General features: G+C 53.7%; 2 protein-coding genes across 3 annotated transcripts in view; one reads left to right on the top strand and one right to left on the bottom strand.

Moving 5' to 3' along the window:
* TRPC4AP (transient receptor potential cation channel subfamily C member 4 associated protein) overlaps nt 1–5245 on the top strand; it is a 33675-nt gene extending 28430 nt beyond the window's left edge. The window contains exons 13-19 of the mRNA XM_085078937.1: nt 137–220; nt 507–597; nt 1129–1269; nt 2412–2520; nt 2722–2834; nt 3063–3269; nt 4089–5245. Of these exons, the coding sequence (XP_084935063.1) occupies nt 137–220; nt 507–597; nt 1129–1269; nt 2412–2520; nt 2722–2834; nt 3063–3269; nt 4089–4226 (883 nt within the window). The 3' untranslated portion in view covers nt 4227–5245. The remainder of the gene's footprint in view (nt 1–136; nt 221–506; nt 598–1128; nt 1270–2411; nt 2521–2721; nt 2835–3062; nt 3270–4088) is intronic.
* A 1666-nt stretch (nt 5246–6911) lies between these two features.
* Nucleotides 6912–16536, bottom strand: part of MYH7B (myosin heavy chain 7B) — a 29059-nt gene continuing 19434 nt past the window's right edge. For both annotated transcript variants that reach the window (XM_085078936.1, XM_085078935.1), the window contains 21 exons: nt 16319–16455; nt 15656–15911; nt 14884–15126; nt 14328–14504; nt 13813–13958; nt 13162–13252; nt 12223–12612; nt 11737–11863; nt 11340–11458; nt 10941–11137; nt 10428–10777; nt 9802–9926; nt 9419–9534; nt 9117–9309; nt 8836–9039; nt 8589–8714; nt 8288–8458; nt 7949–8053; nt 7466–7561; nt 7191–7328; nt 6912–7030 (listed from right to left, as the gene is read on the bottom strand). In XM_085078936.1, the coding sequence (XP_084935062.1) occupies nt 7025–7030; nt 7191–7328; nt 7466–7561; nt 7949–8053; nt 8288–8458; nt 8589–8714; nt 8836–9039; nt 9117–9309; nt 9419–9534; nt 9802–9926; nt 10428–10777; nt 10941–11137; nt 11340–11458; nt 11737–11863; nt 12223–12612; nt 13162–13252; nt 13813–13958; nt 14328–14504; nt 14884–15126; nt 15656–15911; nt 16319–16455 (3513 nt within the window). In that variant the 3' untranslated portion in view covers nt 6912–7024. The remainder of the gene's footprint in view (nt 7031–7190; nt 7329–7465; nt 7562–7948; nt 8054–8287; nt 8459–8588; nt 8715–8835; nt 9040–9116; nt 9310–9418; nt 9535–9801; nt 9927–10427; nt 10778–10940; nt 11138–11339; nt 11459–11736; nt 11864–12222; nt 12613–13161; nt 13253–13812; nt 13959–14327; nt 14505–14883; nt 15127–15655; nt 15912–16318; nt 16456–16536) is intronic.

Raw genomic sequence — 16536 nt, 5'->3', positions numbered from 1 at the left:
AGCTAGCACAGTATTTGTATTGTATATTGAAATAGTGAGATTTTGATCATCAAAAGCTCTGGAGCAGAGACTGAATTCAGTGTTCAGTGCTTTCCCAGCCCTTCCACTCATGCTGTTATTTCTCCACCTGCTGCAGGAGTCTTGTCTGTGATGGAAAGAGAGGTTTGTTGACCAGATTGCTTCAGGTCATGAAGAAGGAACCAGCAGAATCCTCCTTCAGGTGGGTTCATTTGCCTCTTTGAGATCCCTGGGATGTAGCTGTGATTTTGATCAGCTTAGAACAGCTGAGAATGTTTGAGAATCAAATGGAAAGTTCTGGCTTTGCTGTGCTGTGGTGGCAATGGAGGTGAGAAGAAATCACAGCCAGTGATTTTCTGCAGGATCAACAGGTCTGACTCCAGCTTCAGATTGGAATGAAAGAGATTAGGAAACTGGATTTAAATTATGGTTGTGATCAAGTACTTCCCTTGCTCCAAAACGAACCCCTCCTTTCTTCTGTTTCTCAGGTTTTGGCAAGCAAGGGCAGTTGAAAGTTTTCTGCGAGGCACCACCTCCTATGCAGACCAGATGTTCCTGCTCAAGAGAGGACTCCTGGAGGTAAATAAGTTTATGTCAGGCGTCCTCTGTAGCAATCAAGAAGTATTTATCTGTAATGAATCCAAAAGTGGGTAAAAATGTAGTGTTAAATACTATGCTGGGTTTAAAACTCAGTGGGGAAATTAAGGATGCTTAAGCTGCCTCCTTTTGATAGTGGGGGAATAAATACTAAGGGACATTAAGTGAGGATCACAATTTACTGGAGAAATCACAATAGATGCAGCAATAATAATAATAAAGGAAAAACTGCTCTGGTTCCTGTTGCAACTATAAAAAATAGTGGGAACACTTTTAAAAAATACATGTGAATTCTGCTTGTGGCAGCCAGATGTGGCCAGTTATATAACCTGCATCACTGGGGAGTTATTTTAACAGGAGACTCATCTGAAGTGTTGTCTTTAGTTCTGTGTTGTGACATTCAGTCATGCAAGAACCTGCAGATAAATGCTTTAAATATTGATAAAATGAGTGTCTATAGTGCTGCTGGCTTGGACTAAGCTGTGGCAATAACATGTTTTCCTCCCCTGCCAGCATATTCTCTACTGCATTGTTGATAGTGAGTGCAAGTCACGGGATGTGCTTCAGAGTTACTTTGACCTTCTGGGGGAGCTGATGAAATTCAATATTGATGCATTCAAGAGGTTCAACAAGTACATCAACACCGATGAGAAGGTAAATATTTGTGAAAGCTGCCCCCTGTGGCTCAAAATACACCCTTTCATAACCAGATGTAGCACTGAAACTCAGATTCATTTGGTTTTGGTGTGGTTTTAGAGCTTGGGGCTCAGTAAATACTAAGGGCTGAGCTGCAGAGTCCCTCAGTGTTCTCAGCAGTGCTCCAGCTGTCCTGAGTCAGTGATTGCTGAGTTGCTCTGCAAATACTGCCTTCTTACATGATCAGGAAGGTCTAAAATCAGGCTCAAGGGTGGCAGAACATTTCCTCTGAAGTCACCAGGTTTTGGGTTAAGTGATAGTTGTGGACACTTAGTCCAAAAAGTTTTACTGGAGCTTCCAGTGGGAAGTCCTTCATTAATATGGCTTAAAATACTTGATACTGCAAACAGAAATCTCTATTTGGTGTAATTTGAACTTACAAACGCTTTAGGATGTCATGGCTTGTGTAATTACCTATAAAATTGAGTTGCACATGTAAATCAGAAATAGGCATCGAAGTGGTTTCATGCTTTTGTGCACTTGTACATATAACATCAGCTGTTGGATAGGGTTTGAATGGCCTCATACTCTTACTTTTGTTACTGTAATGTTTCTCTCATTGCTCTTCCGTCTGGTAGACCTTGGAGAAGGGATGTATAAATGTATTTGAAAGAAAATTGTATTTAATTTTGGGGTTTTTTCTCCAGTAAATGAACTCACACATTCTAGAGAATGTATTACACTTCGTATGTGCTTCCTATTTGCAGATCTGTAACTGGGTTTAGTTCTCATTCTCTGTGACTCCCTCACTGTGTTCCTCCCTAGCACTGTCAGCTTGTACAAAATCAATGTAGGAAAACATGGAGGGGCAGGAATTCGCTCTCTTTCAAAACAAATAGTGTATGAAATCTTACTTTCATTGGAGTGACACAGCTTCAAAAGATATTTTAGGGATGCCAGGACAGCATTTTTCCATTCCATAGTGTTTTTAAGGGATCCTTTGGTCAGCCTTCAGTGCCAGTTTTGGCTTGGGCTGGATGAGGCAGGGCTGGGAGTGATGTCTCCTCCTATTCTTGTTAGCGATAACAAAAAAGTAATGACCCTGAATATTAATACATGCAGTCTTTTAAAATTGAGTACTAAAGAGTGTTTCTGTTCAGTTCCAGATATTTTTAAATCAGATCAACAGCTCTTTGGTGGACTCCAACATGCTGGTTCGCTGCATTACGCTGTCTCTGGACCGGTTTGAGAATCAGTCAGATGCTAAAGGTGAACAGGAAGAAATGGGGTGGGACTGGGGGGTGATTGGTGCTGCTAATGGTTCATTTAAATCTGGGCTTTGACAGTTTGGGTGTTAGACGAGGAAATGCCACCCTGAAGGTTTGAGCACCAGTTGTCAGTGCCCTGGTGCTTGGATCAGCATGTCTGACCCTTCAGCACGTGGTGATTGTGTTTCTCCTCTTGCTGCAGTTGCAGAAGTCCTGTCCGAGTGCCGCCTGTTGTCCTACATGTCTCAGATGTCCATGAGAATGTCCTTCCTCTTCCGTCTCATTAATATTATCCATGTACAGACACTCACACAGGTAAAGAGCTGGCGGTGACTTTGCAGTTGCCTGACTGGGACTGGAATGGGGAGCAGGGCTGGGAGCAGGGACGAGCCTGATTTCCCTGGAGGGCACTCATGTCCCTTTTTCCTTGCTGTGTGCAGAACACCTCCACTGTGTGCTTTCCACAAGTTTGTTTTATAAGGACACGTGTCCAACCAGTATCTTGATATTTATATTTTTTTGCTGTGTCACTTTTACTTCTAGGAAAATGTCAGTTGTTTGAACACAAGTTTAGTTATCCTCATGCTGGCTCGGAGGAAAGAAAAGCTCCCTTTTTATCTGCGCACCTTGCAACAGATGGAATACACAGAAAAATACCCTGGCTTCATCCTGAACAACTTCCACAGTCTCCTGCGATTCTGGCAGCAGCATTACCTCAACAAGGATAAAGACAGCACCTGCTTAGAAAATGTATGTGACTCTCTTCCCTTGGCAGGAGTTGATCACAGCAACTCCTGTCTGCCAGTCCCCTGGCAAAAATGGGGAGTGGGAGGTTGGGAAGGGAAAGAGGGGAGGAAGTTCTGCCCCCAATGGAACTCCTGTAGTGCTCTCACATTTTCTCAGTCAGGCTAGCACAAGGCAGGTGCTGGGTTTCCCTGCAGACAGAGCCTGAGGTCTTGGCTCTGGGGAGGCAGGACAGAATCCTTTGCTGAATTTTGGGGTTGCAGTGTGTTTGCACAGCACGTTATGTCTTGGGCCACTGGTGGGTGGAAATAACCAATTACCCAGTTAATGTGTGGGTGACACAGGGTATGGTGCTGGGCTGCTGGAGTGGCCTTAAGGCTTTAAGGGAATAATGCAGAGGGTTGTTACCCCTGTGTCATCTCAGGAGTGGGAGCTACTTCCAGCACTGGCTTATCTGCAGCACACCAGGGTTCCAGTTTGTGTTTGGAGTGGACAGCAAAGGAGAAGTTTGGGACTGTTGGGGGTACTGGCCCAGGCAGGTGTGCTGTGCTGCTCTTAGCAGGGCTGCAGCTGCCACAGGTGCTGAAAATCCTTCTGTGGAGCTGGGCAGTGGGAGGCTGCTTGTAGAGGGTGCAGTTGTTCAACACCCAGGGAGGTGCTGTGGGCCCCAGGGAGGGAGGGCAGAGTGGGAAATGCAAAGTGTGTCTCGCACTGTGGGGCTGGGCAGCTCAGGCTGAACAAGAAGTGATTTTCAGCGCTGGGAGGTGTCTCCTGCTCATGCTGCTGCTGTGCCCCCTCTGACCACCCTGTCCTCTGTGCCCACAGAGCTCCTGTATTAGTTTTACCTACTGGAAAGAGACTGTTTCGATACTGCTCAGTCCGGACCGGACGTCCCCCTGTGCCATAGTCAGCTACATCGATGAGGCTTACATGGACATTGACAGAGACTTTTCCGAGGAGTGATTCCCACCTCCAGCTTCTGACGGACAGCTCGGAGGGTCCCTCCAGCCCGGGGATTTTCAGGGATACGCTGAGTAGTGTGTGTGTGCAGCTCGGAGCTGTGGAGCATCGTCCCACCCCAGCCCCTCCCGGCCCCCAGCTCTGACCTCTGACACTCGGACAGCTCTCTGGGCAACACATTCAGGGATGTATCTTCCAGTTGTTCTGGGATAAAAATAATCACCTGCAAAAACCAGCCTGTATTATTTTTTTCCTCTCTGCCAGTCCGGCAGGGCTGGGCAGAGGGGGTTTTGCTGACATGAGGGTTCTCTGTATGTGCCGATTGAGGTGTGGCTCTCTCAGGGCTGCCGGGACAAGCAAGTCAAAAAGCACAGCAATTGCCCTCCAAATGTGAGGTCCAAGGAGCCAATCTGAGCAGGACCCACCACCAGCCACGTGCAAAGCCACCACGAGGACTCCCTGCAGGTGTAACTCTTCCGCTGGGCTTTGGAATTGGGGGTTTAGGGTTGGTTAGAGCATGAGTGTGTGTGCGTGTGTGTGCTTTTAATTCCTGAGAGCCCCAGCTCCAGTCACCTCTTTACCATCTCCTTTTGGACCATTTGGTACTAAATCTATCTGAGCATTAGGAGAGAACCTCTGCTCCTGCTGTCCTTCCTGCAGATCCTTCCCATCCGGAGGCATTTCGCAGTGCTGGAGAACAGACATTTCAGCAGTGGTGGAATTGCAACAGGGGTTGGCTTTTTCACAGAGCATTAGCATTAAAATGTACTAATTTTTTAAACTTGCGGCTTGTCCCTTCTTGGATAACTAATCTGGTTTTAAAATCCTTTTCAGGACCATTGCTCTTGATGTTAACCTGCTATGCCTGGAAGTCTTATGTCAGTCTCTGCTTTCAGTCCTTAATATCAACACACACATTAATCTTGAAGTGCAATATTTACTGGAGATGTCCGTTTTTTCCTGGATCTGTTTTAATCAGAATGTGTTAAATGCTGGGAATAAACACTCCTGGTTGAAAGTAACTTTGTAGGATATGTTGGGAAAGGGGGAATTGGGTTTTGGCAGTCCTGATTGCCAAACCTGCACCTGCCATGCCTGCTCACCAACACCATGTTGCTCCAACACATTCGGATACCCAGGAATGAGATACACTAAAGCCACAACATTTAAGTCAAAAACAAGTCTTGCAGCTACAGCTAAAAGAAACATTTTTGAAACAAACATCTGAATTTTTTTAACATTTTCTAATTTATTTGATGGGATGACTTCAGCTCTGTCCAGGCTCCGAAGGGGTGAGGATATCCCAGAGCTGCAGCCTTTTATCTCTGGCTGTTGCCAGCAGCATGAAACCTACCCTGAGGCTCCCTGTGCTGGGGCTGGAGGAGTGAAGGAGGCTCCAGCCCCAGGGGCAGGACTTGTCTCTGAACATCTCCCTTCTCCTCTCTCTTCTCCCTTCCCTTGGTGTCCCACGGTGGGCTTACAGGGAGCTCAGAGCTGCTGAGCTTGTGCATAAAGCTCCTGGGGAGCCTGGTGTCTGTCCCTGGCGAGCTTGGTGTCCCTCCCTGGGGCTGCACCCTGCCTTGGTGAAGGGACCCTGGGGAGCTCCTCACTGCAGCAGCTTCACCTCTTCCTCACCGGGTCACCCTGACCCTGCCCCTCACTCCCTTCCTCCCTTCAGCCCATTTCTTTCTCATCTGTACTTTTTTTGTTCTTGGGTATTTGTGTTTTCGGTGTATCTTTGCTTCTTCTTAACTGTAATAGATGTACACTTAAAATAAATGCTTCAAATTAAAAGGCTTTTAAGTTAAGGGATGCCTTTTCCGTAGTGTAGTTAATTGGTGCATCCACTGATTGCTGCTATCCCCCTGCATAGGCTCACTCCCCTCTCTCTATTTTAAAGACAGTTTGGGGCCCAGTTGCTTCTGGCCTTGCCTATGGGCCTAGGGGAAGCTCAGTTGAGCCCACACCATCCTGAGGCACCTCCCAGGCCTGGGAGCACAGGCTGGGCATTGCTTTTGGGCTGATTTGGCAGAGAAAGGCACAGAAAAGAAACCCCTGGCAGCTCTTGCAGGGTGGAGTGTGCTGGGCTCCCAGGAAGATGCTCTGCCCAGTGCCCAGAGGGTCACAGGAAATCCTAACTGGGACCACATTCTTTTAGGATGTCTGTCCAGGCCAGATGCCTCATGGATCTCATGGTGAGAGGGACTAGCCCCATGGAGGTGGCAGCAGGTGCTGGGATGGGAGGGAGGTGGGACCCCTGGCACTAACAAATTCCTTGGGAAGTCTGCACTGTCCCCGGGGATTGCTGAGGTTCATGCTGCCCTGATTAATGCCAATTTGCTAACTGCAAATATATTAAATGGAAACTATTAAAAAATCTATTTTAAAGAAATGAGTGGAGATGTCTTTCTTTGCAGTGCCTTTGCCAAAGCTGTACTGTCCTGCAGGGCTGTAGTGTAGGGTTTTATGTCCTCAGGAGTAGTGGGTGAGCTCTGTTCTGCCTCCTGCCTCAGCTCTCGTCCCCTGCTGCTGAGAGATGTGTTTGGGTGGGGAGGGATGAGAAAAGGGGCTCTTGTCCCAAAACCCAGCCCGAGCCAGAGCTGGCAGAGGGAGGACTGGACATTCCCAAAGACCCCAGGAGGAGAGGCCAAGGCCCTGATGACCCTGTGACAGACACAGCAGAGCAAGTCCTGGCAGGTCTATGTTTATTCACGCAGTGCAAAGCTGATAGTGGCTGTTGCAGCCACTTGCCTCCAACCTAGAGCAGCAGCTGGGACAGGGCAGGGTGGGTAGCCAGGCTCCTAATGCTGGAAAAAATCCCAAAAGGGCTTTGGTGAGAGCTGGGATCTGGAGCGAGTGCTCAGCCCCCTTCAGCTCCAGGGCTGTGGCTGTGCGGTCACTCCCCTGCCTCCAGGGCTGGCAGGAGCTCCTGCCCATGTCCCCATGGCCACAGCCAGCTGTGCCCACCTTGGAGATGACGACGTCCCTGGTGCGGGCGCGCAGTTTGTTGACCTGGCTCTCGGCGATGTCAGCGCGTTCCTCGGCGTCATCCAGCTCGTGCTGCACCTTGCGGTACTTCACCAGGTTGGAGTTGGCCTGCTGCTCCTGGGCAGGGGCAAGGGAGGGGTGGGTGCATGGGGCACAGGGGACAGCAGGCTCTGAGCTCCCCACATCTGTGCAGCCATGCCAGACAGTCCCAGGGAGGGACAGCCCTGTCCCCTGACCCAGTGATGGGCACTTACTGCCTCCTCAAACTGGCGCTTGTAGCTCTTGACCTTGCTCTGCAGCTTGTCAATCAGGTCCTGCATCCGAGCCAGGTTCTTCCGGTCCTCCTCAGCCTGCAAGTGCCCCGGCTCCCTTAGCCAAACCCCAGCAGCCCCTTCCCCTCAGGGCCCACCTGTCCCCCACCTTTATCAGAGCATCCCAGTGGTGCCAAGTGACAAACCCAGCCCTGTGTCAGAGCATCCACCCCCTGGTTCCCCCCTGGGGTCCCACACCCAGCTCAGAAGGTGCTGGAAAGGAGCAGAAGGACTCAGAGCAGAGAGTGGATTTTGTCACAGGGAGAAGCTTGTGCAGCTGTTGTCATTCTCCCCACAGAGCCCAGAACATGCCCAGGCTGGGCTGAGCTGGGCAGGTGGGCTGTTGGGTACCACAAGAGGCCAAGCAAGGAGAACTGTGCCAGGTGCTGCTGTCCCGGGGCTGGAGCTGTGTCTGGAGCTCTGTACCTGGTAGCTCAGCTCCTTGATCCTGCGCTCGTACTTGCGCATGCCCTTCTGGGCCTCAGCCATCTTCTTCTGCTCTACATCCAGCTCTCCCTCCAGCTCCCGCACCTGCAGGGGCACAGCCAGGCTCAGCACTTGGCTCCCAGCGCCAGCCCAGCTCAGGCCAAGCCGTTTTCCCAGCTCAGAGAAGCCACAGCAGAGGCTAAAACCATGCTCAGCTGGGCCCAGGCTGGTAGGTCCCTGGGGACTGTCTCCTGGTCCCCACAGGCACCACCTGGCCCCAGAGGGATGGAGCAGCCCCAGGAGTGAGCCACAGCCAGGGATCTGCCCCTGCCTGCTCACCCTGGCCTCCAGCTTCTGGATCTGCTTCTTGCCCCCCTTGAGAGCAATCTGCTCTGCCTCGTCCAGGCGCATCTGCAGGTCCTTGATGGTCTGCTCCATGTTCTTCTTCATCCTCTCGAGGTGTGCGCTCGTGTCCTGCTCCTTCTTCAGCTCCTCTGCCATCATGGCAGCCTGCAAGGCCAACAGCAGGGGAACATCACTGCAAGGCCAGGCCAGACCATGGGCTTTCTGGAGAAGTGAGAGCCTCCCTTCTCCTCCCACCCACCCAAACCCCACAGCACAATCCCCACCACTCTCTTACATCCGTGATGGCCTTCTTTGCCTTCTCCTCGGCGTTGCGGCACTCCTGCACGGCATCCTCCACCTCATTGCTCAGCTGGGAGATGTCTGCCTCCAGCTTCTTCTTCTGGTTGATCAGGCCCGTGTTCTGCACACAGAGCAGGTTCAGTGTGACCACAGATGGTCACTCACTACGGCCAGTCGCCACACTGCTGGACAGGCTCCTGGCTCTCCCACCAGTGGGGACACAGGTCTTGGCTGTGCCTCACCTGGGAGTGGAGCAAGGTGACCCTCTCGGAGGCTTCCAGCAGCTCCTGCTCCGCCAGCTTCCTGCTCCTCTCCGCCTGCTCCAGTGCTGCCCGCAGCTCCTCCACCTCGGCCAGCAGCAGGTTGTTGCGGCGCTCCAGGGCACCTGCCTGCTCCTTCAGGTCGTCGTTGTGGCGCTGGGTGTCATCCAGCTCGATCTGCAGGTCCTGTGGGGCAGCGTGGGGTCAGTGGGGACAGCAGTGAGCCAGGCTGGTGGCAGGGACAGCATCGAGTCTGTCCCAACCTTGATCTGGGCCTGGAGCTGGCGGCCCAGCTTCTGGAACTCGGCGGCCTGGCGGTTGGCATGGTTCAGCTGGATCTCCATCTCGTTCAGGTCTCCCTCCATCTTTTTCCTCAGCCGGACAGCCTCGTTCTTGGCCCGAGCCTCTGCGTCCAGCGAGGCCTGCAGGGAGTCCATGGCGCGCTGGTGGTTGCGCCTGCAGGAGAGGCCATGAACAGTCACATCCCCTGGGGACAGCCAGCAGGGCCACGGTGCCAGCTCTGCCCCTGTAGCAACATCCCAGCCTGTCCCCTCATCCCACACACCTCAGGGTCTCAAACTCCTCGTCCTTCTCCGCCAGCTTCCTGTCCATCTCAGCCTTGATCTGGCTCAGCTCCAGCTGGATGCGCAGAGTCTTGCTCTCCTCGTGCTCCAGGGCTCCCTAAAGACAGCTCAGCCATGGTGGTTCCTGGGAAGGGAAGGTCCCAGCCACCCACCCCAGTCTGGCCTTGTCCCCCAGCCCCTTGCTGTGGGATGCAGGGCAGGCAGAGCCACCCCAGTGCCTGCAATGGTTGCAGGAGCCCCATGAATGGGACTCCCAGGGGTTACAGCCTGGCTCAGGACTGTCACCCTCCAGCAGCATCCAACCAGAGATGCAGGGCCAGTGGCTGCTGGGGGCAGCAGGAACATGTAGGGAACAAGGATTCACCTCAGCCTCCTCCAGAGCTGCCTGGATATCGTTCTTCTCACTCTCCAGCATTTTCTTCACCTTCTCCAGCTCATGGATGGTTTTGCCACCCAGACTGATCTGGTCAGTCAGATCAGCGATTTCCTCTGATGGGGACAGAAGGAGTTTGGTCAGGAGGGAGGTGGTGGGGCCAGCCCCGCACAAGTGACATCCCCATCCCCCTGTCCAGGCTCAGCTGCTGTCCCCCAGCCCCTTGGAGACCAGCTGAGGCTGTGCTTGGGGTCATTTTTGCAGTCTGGGAGAGAGCATTGAAGGACTGTGGGAGACCTTTTGGCCAAGAGTAACACTCCTAAGGCAAGGTCATGCCACAGCCATGGCAACCAGCAGCAAATCATGCACCATTTGGGAACAGCAGCCATGTGGGGACAGCAGCCAAGTGGCTCTGCCTGTCCTCCCAGAGTGTCCCCAGCAGGAGGGCAGGACACACACACTGGCAACCCAGATCAGCTGCTGCATCCCTCCAAGGGATGGGCTGAGCAGCAAGCTCCACTCTGGCCAACAAGGCACCCAATTCCCCATGTTTGAGCACAGGGCAGGAGCAGGAGCCTGGGCAGAGCCCAAGAGGAGTGCCTGAGCTCATTTCCTACCCTGCAGGTTCTTGTTCTCTCTCTTGAGGGTCTCCAGGTTGTCCAGGGACTCCTCGTAGGTGTTCTTGAGCTTGAAGAGCTCCGTGCTCAGGCTGCGCGACTCCTTCTGCGACGCCTCCAGCTCCACCTGGGTCTCCTCATACTTCTGCTTCCACTCGGCCAGGATCCTGTCGAAGTTGCGCTGCTTCTTGTCCAGGGCGGCACAGGCCGAGTTGGCTCGTTCCAGATCCACCGAGAGGTCCTCGATCTCAGTCTGCAGCCGGTGCTTGGTCTTCTCCAGCGAGGCACACTTGGCGTGGGCAGCCTCCACTGCCTCCTCGGCCTCCTGCAGCCGGGTGGCCAACTTCTTCCTGCCGATGGCACCGGGGTGAGCGCTCCCTGCCCCAGTGCCATCCGGCCCCACAGCCTCAGATCCAGGCAGGACTGTGCAGTGCCACCCTGGGGTCCGGGAGAGCCCCACTGTTGAACAGAAAGTTGCAACCACAAGGAACTGACTTGTGCCATGGGACTTACTTGGCTTCCTCCAGCTCCTCAGTCCTCTGGATGGCATCAGTCTCGTACTTGGTTCTCCACTGGGCCACCTCAGCATTGGCTTTGGACAAGTTCCTCTGGAGCTCGCTCTTGGCCTCCACCTCCTCCTCGTACTGCTCCCGCAGCAGGTCACAGTCGTGCCGGGAGGCTTGCAGGGCATGGGCCAGGGCGTTCTTGCTCTGAAGAAGGGAGAGCAGCAGCTGACCCCGGGCTCCAGGACACAAGCCATGGCACCAGGACTGGGAGCAGCAGCAGGGAACTTCTGCTCTTCCCAGGTTAGGAGCTGCCCTGTGTGCAGGGTGTGTCCCACCTCCTCAGTTCAAGAGTCTGGGCCACTGCCACAGTGCCTCTCAGAGATCAGCCATGCCCTGGAAACCTCACCTTGGTCTCTTCCTCCAGCTGCCTCTTGAGTTCCTCAATGTTCTGTGTGAATGAGACCTTGCCACGGCTCAGCTGGTTGATGAAGGACTCCTTCTCCTCCAGCAGCCGACTAAGCTCCCCTGGGTTCAAACAGAGCCAAAACAGCTACTTTGGGGCTGCAGGGCTGCAATCTGCACTAGCCCACACTCTCCCAGAGCCTGTGGCCTCCAGCTTTCCCAGCTGTATTCCCACCCAGGCAGAGGTGCAACCAGTTAAAGGCAAAGGATGCCAGTGAGGAATCCCTCCTGACGCACAACTAGTTTTTCCTCCCATGGGAGGAGGAGGACAGACTACCTGGCTGAACCCCACACTGACACCCCAGAGAAGCCCTGTGGCCCTGGCTCATGTCCCCACACACCATTCTCAGTCTGCAGCCGGCCCCGCTGGGCGTTCACATCTGTCAGCTGTCGCTGCAGCTCGTCCACTTTGGCCTTGGCCTCGTTCAGCTGGTCCTCGTAGGTGCGGCACAGCTTCTCAGCGTTGGCCTGCAGGCAGCAAGCACAGCCTGGATGAGCCCAGCTCTGCCCACAGAGCACTGCTCTCCCACCCTGGGCCTCCCTGCCCTGCTCTGCAGATCCTACAGGCACACAGGGCAGACAGCAGGAGCCTGCCAGAGTTTTCCACTAAGCTAATTGTGGCTCTCTGCAGTCAGGCTCACAGGAAATGTCTTCCCAGAGCCTCCAGACTCGACTAGGACAAGTAAAGCATCCTGTGGCAACACAGGGACAAGTTATGGGTCAAACAGGGACTTGGCCATGGCAAAGAGCTATTTGAGACACCATCACCTAGCTGAACTGATGCTCACAGGAGACACCAACCACCCCCATGGAGAGCCAGCACCCACCTTGTTCTTGGTGATGTACTCAACATTGGAGGACAGGTCATCAATCTCCATCTTCATCTCGCTCTTCTCCTTCTCCAGCTTCTGCTTGACGCGCTGCAGGTTGTCAATCTGCTCGCTCAGCTCAGCCACGCTGTCCGCGTGCTTCTTGCGCAGCGCGGCTGCCGTGGCCTCGTGCTGCAGGGTGGCCTCCTCCAGGTCCCTCCTCAGCTTCAGGAACTCTGCCTCGCGCTTCTTGTTGAGCTCCAGCTGTGTGGCAGTGCTGCCGCCAGCCTCCTCCAGCCGCTCGCTCAGCTCCTCCAGCTCCCGCGACACCTCCGCCCGCTGCTTCTCCACCTTGGCCCGGGCGGCTCGCTCGGCCTCCAGCTCCTCCTCCAGCTCCTCCACGCGTGCCTGGACACACAGAGAAGGCAAGATGCTCCAAGCTCTGGGTGAAGCTCCAGCATCTCCAACATCTCCAGTGTCTCTGCTGGGGATGGGCAGCAAGAAGCCACCAATCTCAGGCTGTTTAGGGAGGCAGGTGGGCTTAGTGCTCCTTAGTAGCATGTTTAGAGCTCCTGCTCTGCTCTGTGCCCTGCCATCAGGATCCAGCTGGCATGAGCTTCTTTCATGGGAACTTCCATGAGTGTGGGGACCTATCTGTGACAGCCCAGCATCCTAGATTTGTTTTTTCAGATTTTGGGCACTGGATTAAAGGTTTTATTTTGGACAGAGAACTATGTCCTGGGAGCTGTTCCTCAAGCTGGTTCTAGTGGTCACCTCAATAGCTCATTCCTTAATTTTCAACCCACCATGTTTTGGCAGAGGGCTTGGCTCCTGCTACCCATGTCAGCTTTTTTCCATCATTCTTTTTCTTTTCTGGCCATGCAGATTCCCCAGCACATCACATCTAACGGGAATTTTGGACTCCCAGGCTGTGGAAATAGTTCTTCCCCACCATACCTGGACCTCCTTGATCTTCTTCTGCAGCTGGGCCTCCAACACTTGCCCATCTTCAATCCTTGAGTTCAGCTGACTCATTTCAAAGTCTTTCCTGTACAGACAGAAGGCAGAGCCTCTGGTCAGACAAACACTGTCCTGACAGGTCCTCCTTGCTCCTAAATTTCCCTGCACTGTTACAACCAAGGCCAGAGGACAATCAAACCCACACAGGAAAGGACTGCAGGAGTAAGAAGAAGCTCATGGAAAGCTCACAAGGAGGGCTGGAATGGCCAAATTGGCAGACAACTGGCTCTGAGGGCTTCCATCTGAACTCCCAAGGTGTTCTCCAGCTCCCCAATGAGAATGGGACATGACTGAAGTCTGCACTTGCAGCTGAGGTCCCACAGTGTGCTGGATCCTGCCAGGCAGGTCCCTCCTCTCCAACCCCACATACAGAGGAGGACCTGTCCTGGTCTGTGCCCTAGCCTGTGAGTCTGTCACAAGCTCCTCAGCCTCTCTGCAAAGTGCCCAGGGAAACCACGCCCTTGTGCCTGGACTGGTCACAGAGCAGTGGCCAGAGCCACAGCCCAGCAGCCCCTGCAGAGGCCACACATCTGCTGGGTTTAGAGGTGCAGAGCCAGCCCAGAGCCCAGGAACATGTCGCACACTCACTTCTTGAGTTTCTCATCCAGCTGCTGTTTGTCATTCTCCAGATCCATCACAGACTCTTGTGACAGCTTCAGGTCTCCTTCAAGCTTCCTCTTTGCCCTTTCCAGGTCCATGCGGACCTTCTTTTCTTGCTCAAGAGAGCTTTCCAGCTGGAGAATGAAGGGAGATGGGATAGGGAGGGACAGGACCCTCTGCAGCCCCACCCTTACCCATGCCCACTGCTGTGGGAACTTCACCCAGCCCTGGGAGCCAGAGGTGTTTCCCAGTTCCCCAGCTGGTCTCCAGTCCATTCCCTCAGCCCAGGACTGCTCTCCATGAGGTGCTCTAGACACCCTCTTGTTTCAGGGGCAGCATGTCAATGGCCCATGTTAAAGAGGGATCTGGGAACAACTGGCCATGTTAAAGAGGGATCTGGGAACTATCCCACACTCCAAATCCCATCCAGGGACAGCCTTTGGGTTCTCCTGGAGATGTGACTCAAACCCCTCTTGCTTCATTGTCACTGGCCTATGACTCACATCATCCACTTGCTGCTCCAGTTTGACCTTGGCTTTGGTCAGTGTGTTGACCTTGTCCTCCTCAGCCTGCAGGTCATCCAGGGCCTGCTGATGGGCCTCTTGCAGGGCTTTCTTCTCCTTTGTCAGCTTGGCAATGATCTCATCCAGACCAGCCATCTCCTCAATCAGGTTTTTAACCTAGATCAGCAAGGACAAAAATAGAGCACCTTCTCAGAGGGAGGAGGTGCAAAGCTATTCCAGCAGCCAGAACCCTCCTTGCAAGCCGGAATCCATCCATGGGCAACAGCAGCTCAGCAACCCACCAGCAGCCAGCCCCTGTCCCCTTGACCAGGCTGGTCCCACCTGCTGAGTTTTCCATGCCCCAAATCAGTTGCCATAGCACAGAACCATTTGCTCACACCCCTCTGGGCAATGAGGCAGGACAAGGAAGGTTTTGCCCTCTGCTCTGCCTCAGCTCCCTCACCCCATAAGCCTTGTCCCAGCCATTTCTCTGGTGTCCCCACAAGCACTGAGGCCCCAGGGCAGTGAGGCTGGGGCCTGCAGGGAGGTCAGTTACCTTGTTCTCTGTGGCATGTTTCTCCTTCTCCACCTTGGCCAGTGTGAGCTCCAGGTCATCGATGTCTTTCTTCAGCTCTGCACACTCATCCTCCAGCTTGCGTTTCTTGGCGGTGAGCTCCGAGTTCATCTCCTCCTCATCCTCCACACGCTCCATCAGCTCCTTCACCTTGGCCTCCAGCTGGATCTTGGACTTGATGAGCAGGTCACAGCGCTCCTCTGCATCTGCCAGGTTGTCTTGCTCCTGGAGAGGCACAGGAGAGCCAGGGCTCAGCCCCTGCCCCAGGACTCTGCTCTCAGCCCTGCTGTCCTGGCCCAGAGCTGAAGCTCTCTTTGTGGAAGGGGCAGAGCAAACCCGAGGTGCTCAGGGGTAAAAAAAATACAGCTCCAGTTCACTGCCTGTTATCCAGGTTCACAGGACAGCCACCAACACTAACCAGGGCCAAAGAGCAACTCAGTCTTTCCATGGCAAGGAAACACTAGCACAAAAAATGGCACAAAATTTGGCAAGCCAACATTATGGTCCCTCTCACCCCCCCTGTGAGGTAAACACCCTTTCCAGTGCCAGGGGATCACAAATCCCTGTGACAGCCCCAGGATGTGGTGGTACTTCAGGGCTGCACAGCCTTTGGTTGTGTTTCAGACAGACTGTGGCAATGAGGGAGCCTCAAAACTGCATGAGGCTGAAGGAGGGATCTAGGAGACTCTGCTCCTTCTTCCACCCATGGACCCTGCACTGTTTTACACTTCCAGAGAGAGGGTGAGGCACTCACTGCCTGCAGCTGGAGAGCCAGGTCATTCTTCTCCTGGATCATGGAGACCTGTTTTTCTTCCAGCTCTTTCCTCTTAGCCTCGGACTTCTCCAGAGCCTCCTTCATCTTCTGGAATTCCTCCTTCAGGTTGGACATTTCCTTTTCAGTCTGAGCAGACTTGAGTAGAGGCTTGATCTTGAAGAACAGCTTCATCCAGGACCAGTTCTTGACAGCGTTGAAGGCCCGGATGTTCCACTGGATGGTATAAAGGGCTTCCCTGGGGGAATACAAGCACAGCACCATCAGGGGTGTGTATTCCCCATGTCCCACTCTGGCTTCTGCAGGCCCAGACACAGCTCCATTCTCCACCAGCTGGACAAACAGCAGGATGGTGAATGAATGGCACATTGCCTGCATGCTGTACTGGCCCTACTGGGATGGGTAAGGTGGCCTGGATTTCAGGTCTCTTCACTCTGCCTCCCTCTGAATCCTCCAGTGGGAACCAGAGGCTCCCCACACCTAGATCCTCCCTACTAGAGCCATGCCAGACCTCCTCCAGGTCTGCCTCCACCCCTCAGGACCAACCACTGCCAGACACAGGCAAGGCCCACAGGTCAAACCCACTGACATGTGCAGAAGAGACAAGGAGACACAAAGTTCTGCCTGTTGCCCCCACGACTCTACCTCCTGCTGATGATCTTCTGATACTCCAGACGCATGAGGTACCCACGGATCCTGGCCTGCAGCATAGTCAGGACCTTGGCCAAGCGCTCATCTCTCATCTCCTCCAGCAAGCCCAGCAAACCAGCCTTGAAAAACACCTGTGGGCGAGAGTGGAGTCAGCAGCAGAAGGACACAGGGCTCAGGGGTGACACAGCCTGCCAGGGAGACCTGGAGGTGCA

The sequence above is a fragment of the Lichenostomus cassidix genome, chromosome 20 (assembly GCF_008360975.1).
Source record: "Lichenostomus cassidix isolate B80296 chromosome 20, HeHo_3.0, whole genome shotgun sequence".
NCBI lineage: Eukaryota > Metazoa > Chordata > Aves > Passeriformes > Meliphagidae > Lichenostomus > Lichenostomus cassidix.
The sequence above is the reverse complement of the archived record's forward strand: the minus strand, read 5'-3'. Positions and strand labels throughout refer to the sequence as shown.